Source organism: Cyprinodon variegatus, unplaced genomic scaffold (assembly GCF_000732505.1).
Source record: "Cyprinodon variegatus isolate N-32 unplaced genomic scaffold, C_variegatus-1.0 Scaffold1092, whole genome shotgun sequence".
Classification (NCBI taxonomy): Eukaryota; Metazoa; Chordata; class Actinopteri; order Cyprinodontiformes; family Cyprinodontidae; genus Cyprinodon; species Cyprinodon variegatus.
In genome coordinates, this window is record NW_015151545.1 from 87,737 (window position 1) to 91,163 (window position 3,427).

The 3,427-nt window shown below is 37.7% G+C and overlaps 1 protein-coding gene across 3 annotated transcripts in view; it reads left to right on the forward strand.

The window, feature by feature from the left end:
* The window catches only part of LOC107101406 (5'-AMP-activated protein kinase subunit gamma-1-like), a 21,112-nt gene extending 18,219 nt beyond the window's left edge, over positions 1-2,893 (forward strand). The window contains exon 14 of one of the 3 annotated variants that reach the window (XM_015400304.1): positions 2,301-2,893. In XM_015400304.1, the coding sequence (XP_015255790.1) occupies positions 2,301-2,388 (88 nt within the window). In that variant the 3' untranslated portion in view covers positions 2,389-2,893. The remainder of the gene's footprint in view (positions 1-2,300) is intronic. The other 2 variants (XM_015400306.1, XM_015400305.1) reach the window with 2 other exon arrangements.
* The last annotated feature ends 534 nt before the right edge of the window (positions 2,894-3,427 follow it).

Sequence of the window (3,427 nt, forward strand, 5' to 3'; positions counted from 1 at the left end):
TCAATATGCAGTCAAAGTTAGTAGTGCAAGATGCATGTAAACAGTTGTTACAATAGTAACAGTCAGGAGAGCAGGTGAACATTACATTAAATATATGACAGGACAATAGAAGAGATGGAAATTTTGTTTTATTTAGAACAGATTCTCATCTCTCAGAGCAATGTGGTAGCATGACTTAGGTTTGCAAAGTTGCTAGGAATAGCAGGACTACCAAAGGAATTTAGGACACATGGGACCAAGGTTGGGAACTTTTTGAGAGATCCAGTACATCACAGCACCTAACATCAACAATGTAGCAGGAAGGAGGAGGGTTGATCACTTGGCTGTACTTTAAAACCATAATCTACATACATCTGAGGGCCTTGCAATCTATTATTCTATCTGAATATGTAGGGACTCTTAGGCCAAAGTGGAAGAGCGGCAACAGTTTACATGACAAGTACTGTCCAAATACTGCTGGCACTAAGGAAGGAAGTAGGAAAAGGAAGCTGGATGTTTCCTAGTGGTAGTAAAAAAATAACACTCAAGTTCTTTCCAGTCAACATCCAGTTTAAAACCCATCTGAATTGCTGTGATGGTGATGCATAAAGACTTGAATGAATTAAAGATATATTATAAGGCTAAACTCATATTTCTTCAACCACTGCTTGGTCTGCTGTTAAACCATGGGGTTAACAAACCATCTTAGACACTGATTCGGTTTATTTATTGTATGTGACAAGTTGGTCTTTTAAAAGCTGTTGTTAAGACCTGCCCTCCTTATGTTATTTTCAATATTTACAATTAAGAAGGTTGGTGAGTCCTTTTGCACAACTGTATGAAGACAAAGATTTTTTTCAAAGCCAGATCCTGCTAGCCTGATGCATTGGACAGTCTGTATTTCATTCATGCTTTAGCATCAATATTCTCTTTTCCAAACCAGCTGCTCAGTTACTGGCGCTGTTCTTTTGTAGATCTCAAAAGTGTGTACCTATATAATGTTCTTCGTTTACTCATTGTTTATTTAAAAACTGTCAAGAATACTTTGTGTCATCTTCACTTGTTGGAAATCACCAGGGGTCTCATTTATTTAGCAGAGTTGGCATGAGGGATTCATACAAATCGTAGCCTTTGCATGGTTGTTGGCATACACAAATAACAGGACCCATTTTATGCATACAGAAGCTTTATAAATGAGACCCATGGAGTCTCTAAAAAGTAAAACAGTAAGAGAAAAAATCAGAATAATACCAGGCATCCAACAGTGATTCTATCAAAGGCTCAGAAGAAAAGAAAGACCCAATATAAGTTGTTCTCAGATCAGGTTAGCCAACTGGAATTGAGATCTTGAAGTAAAAATCCAAAGTCTCAATCTTTGTATTTGTTAAAATATAGCTTAAATTCCAAAAAAGTAAAAAAAAAAAAAACCCAACAACAATCCACTGGGCTTTGTCTCCAAGTTTGAAGATGTTTCTATCCAGGAAGCTTTTTAGATTCAAAATTTCAGAAATAGCGTTGAGTTTGAGGCTTTATACCGTAGGCCAACAAAGACTTGTTTTCCTTTGGAAAACATGCAAACTGAAACAGACAAACGGGTCCAAACCTTTGGAATGGGTTTTTTTTGGCTTCCTTTCTTAGTCTGCAATGCCCCATACCTGTCTATGTCCCTGAAAGGGGGGTCATTAAAGGGAATTGTTGGTCTACCTGAATAGACGAGGTCTTCTGCTCCCCTGTAAAGGGGTTGGGGTTGTGTTGATAGAGGAAAGGGATTTTAAAAGCTGAAATCTGAATCCACCCCCTCTGTTTAAGATTGGTTTTTCTTTCTTAACATAGATGGCTTCCTTCACACTCCTCCCAAACAACAGAGACATAGACAGGTATGGGACATTGCAGGCTAACAAAAGGCACCAAAGACTCCCATTCTAAAGGGATGGACCCGATCGTCCTTTTTAATTTGCATGTTTTCTAAACAAACACAAGACTTTGTTGGACTACTGTATAAAGCACCTCAACGCTATTTATGACATTTTGAATTGAAAAAGCCTCCTGAATGGGAAGCGAAACATCTTCAAACTTGGAAACTAAGTCCAGCGGATTGTTTTTAATTTTCTTTTTCTGGAATGACTATGACCTGGATGACTAGGAACCTTCACCAGCAACATTGTTGCATAAAGAATCTGAATCTGCAACATTATACAATAAGACCTGGAGAACTTTGTGTCCAAGTAGAAACTAAAATTGACAGGTCTGGGTTGAAATTAATTCAAGAATGCTGGTTTTTATGCTACTCTTATTGGTTTTCTCACTAAAACTCTTTCCAGATATTTACAAGTGGCCAAGCCTTCAAGTGTAAAGGAAAACAAGATGGCAACGGATGATGTAAAACAGGACGATAACATGACAAAGTAAAGCCCATTGGAGCAGAGCTTCACAACAGCACAGGAGCAGGATGCGCCAGGACAACAAATTCAGCTTTTCCATGAAGGCAAAGCTTCTGAATGAGTGACAGACGAAGAAAAAAGGAGGGAAATAAAACTGAAGATGCTCATGGAAATATTTCTAAACCAGCTATGATTTGAGATGAACTTGTGGCCAAGTGTTGGATACACCAAGGTGAAGAGAAACGGTCTCTGCTCCAAAAGAACTGTGATGATAAGATGTACTTACAGTCCTATCACTGTGAACAATAAATACCTTTCCGTCACCAAGTACGGCATCATTTTATCTTTGATATAAAACACCGACATTGAACATATAGAGAGGACTACTGCTGGTTTATTGTTTATTCAGTTACAAAAGAACAGGGAAGGTTGAGATACACCATTCGCTATAACTCAATGAGCACTGTAGTAAAAGAGACATCAAATTCAGCCATGCTGTGATCTTCTCTATGATCCTAAAGTCAGCCGAGAGTTGGAAACATAAGAAGGCACATGGTTCTCTTTTTGTGCTCAGTATTTATCTTTACCTTAGGTTCCAGGAGCTTTGGATATTTATTAATTGGACATTTAGTAAGTTTATATTAACAAATATCTTTACAGTAGCCTTTTTGTTTCACCATTTACAACAAACATAATTGGATGAGGAGACTGACACCTCAGAAGTTTAGTCTATTTTCCCTGAATGTACTTTGATTCAGAAAGTGATGTCAAGTGTTTCTCCGCAAGTGATGTCAAGTGTGTTAAATGGATCCAATCTAGCAAAAAATCGAAGCGTTATATAGATTAATAGATTTGGTTGATACTCAGAAGCAACCTGCATGTAACTCAACTCAGACACCGATGATATTACCATGTAAGGGGAAGAAAGTAAAAAAAAAAAAATAAAAATAAAAAAAAATAAACCTTGTCAAGTATGAAATCGAGCTGCAAGAAGGAACAGAAGAGTGCCGCAGTTTTGTGTTTCGGCCAGAGGTGGCAGTATGATTAGAAATCTGACACGCCTCTTT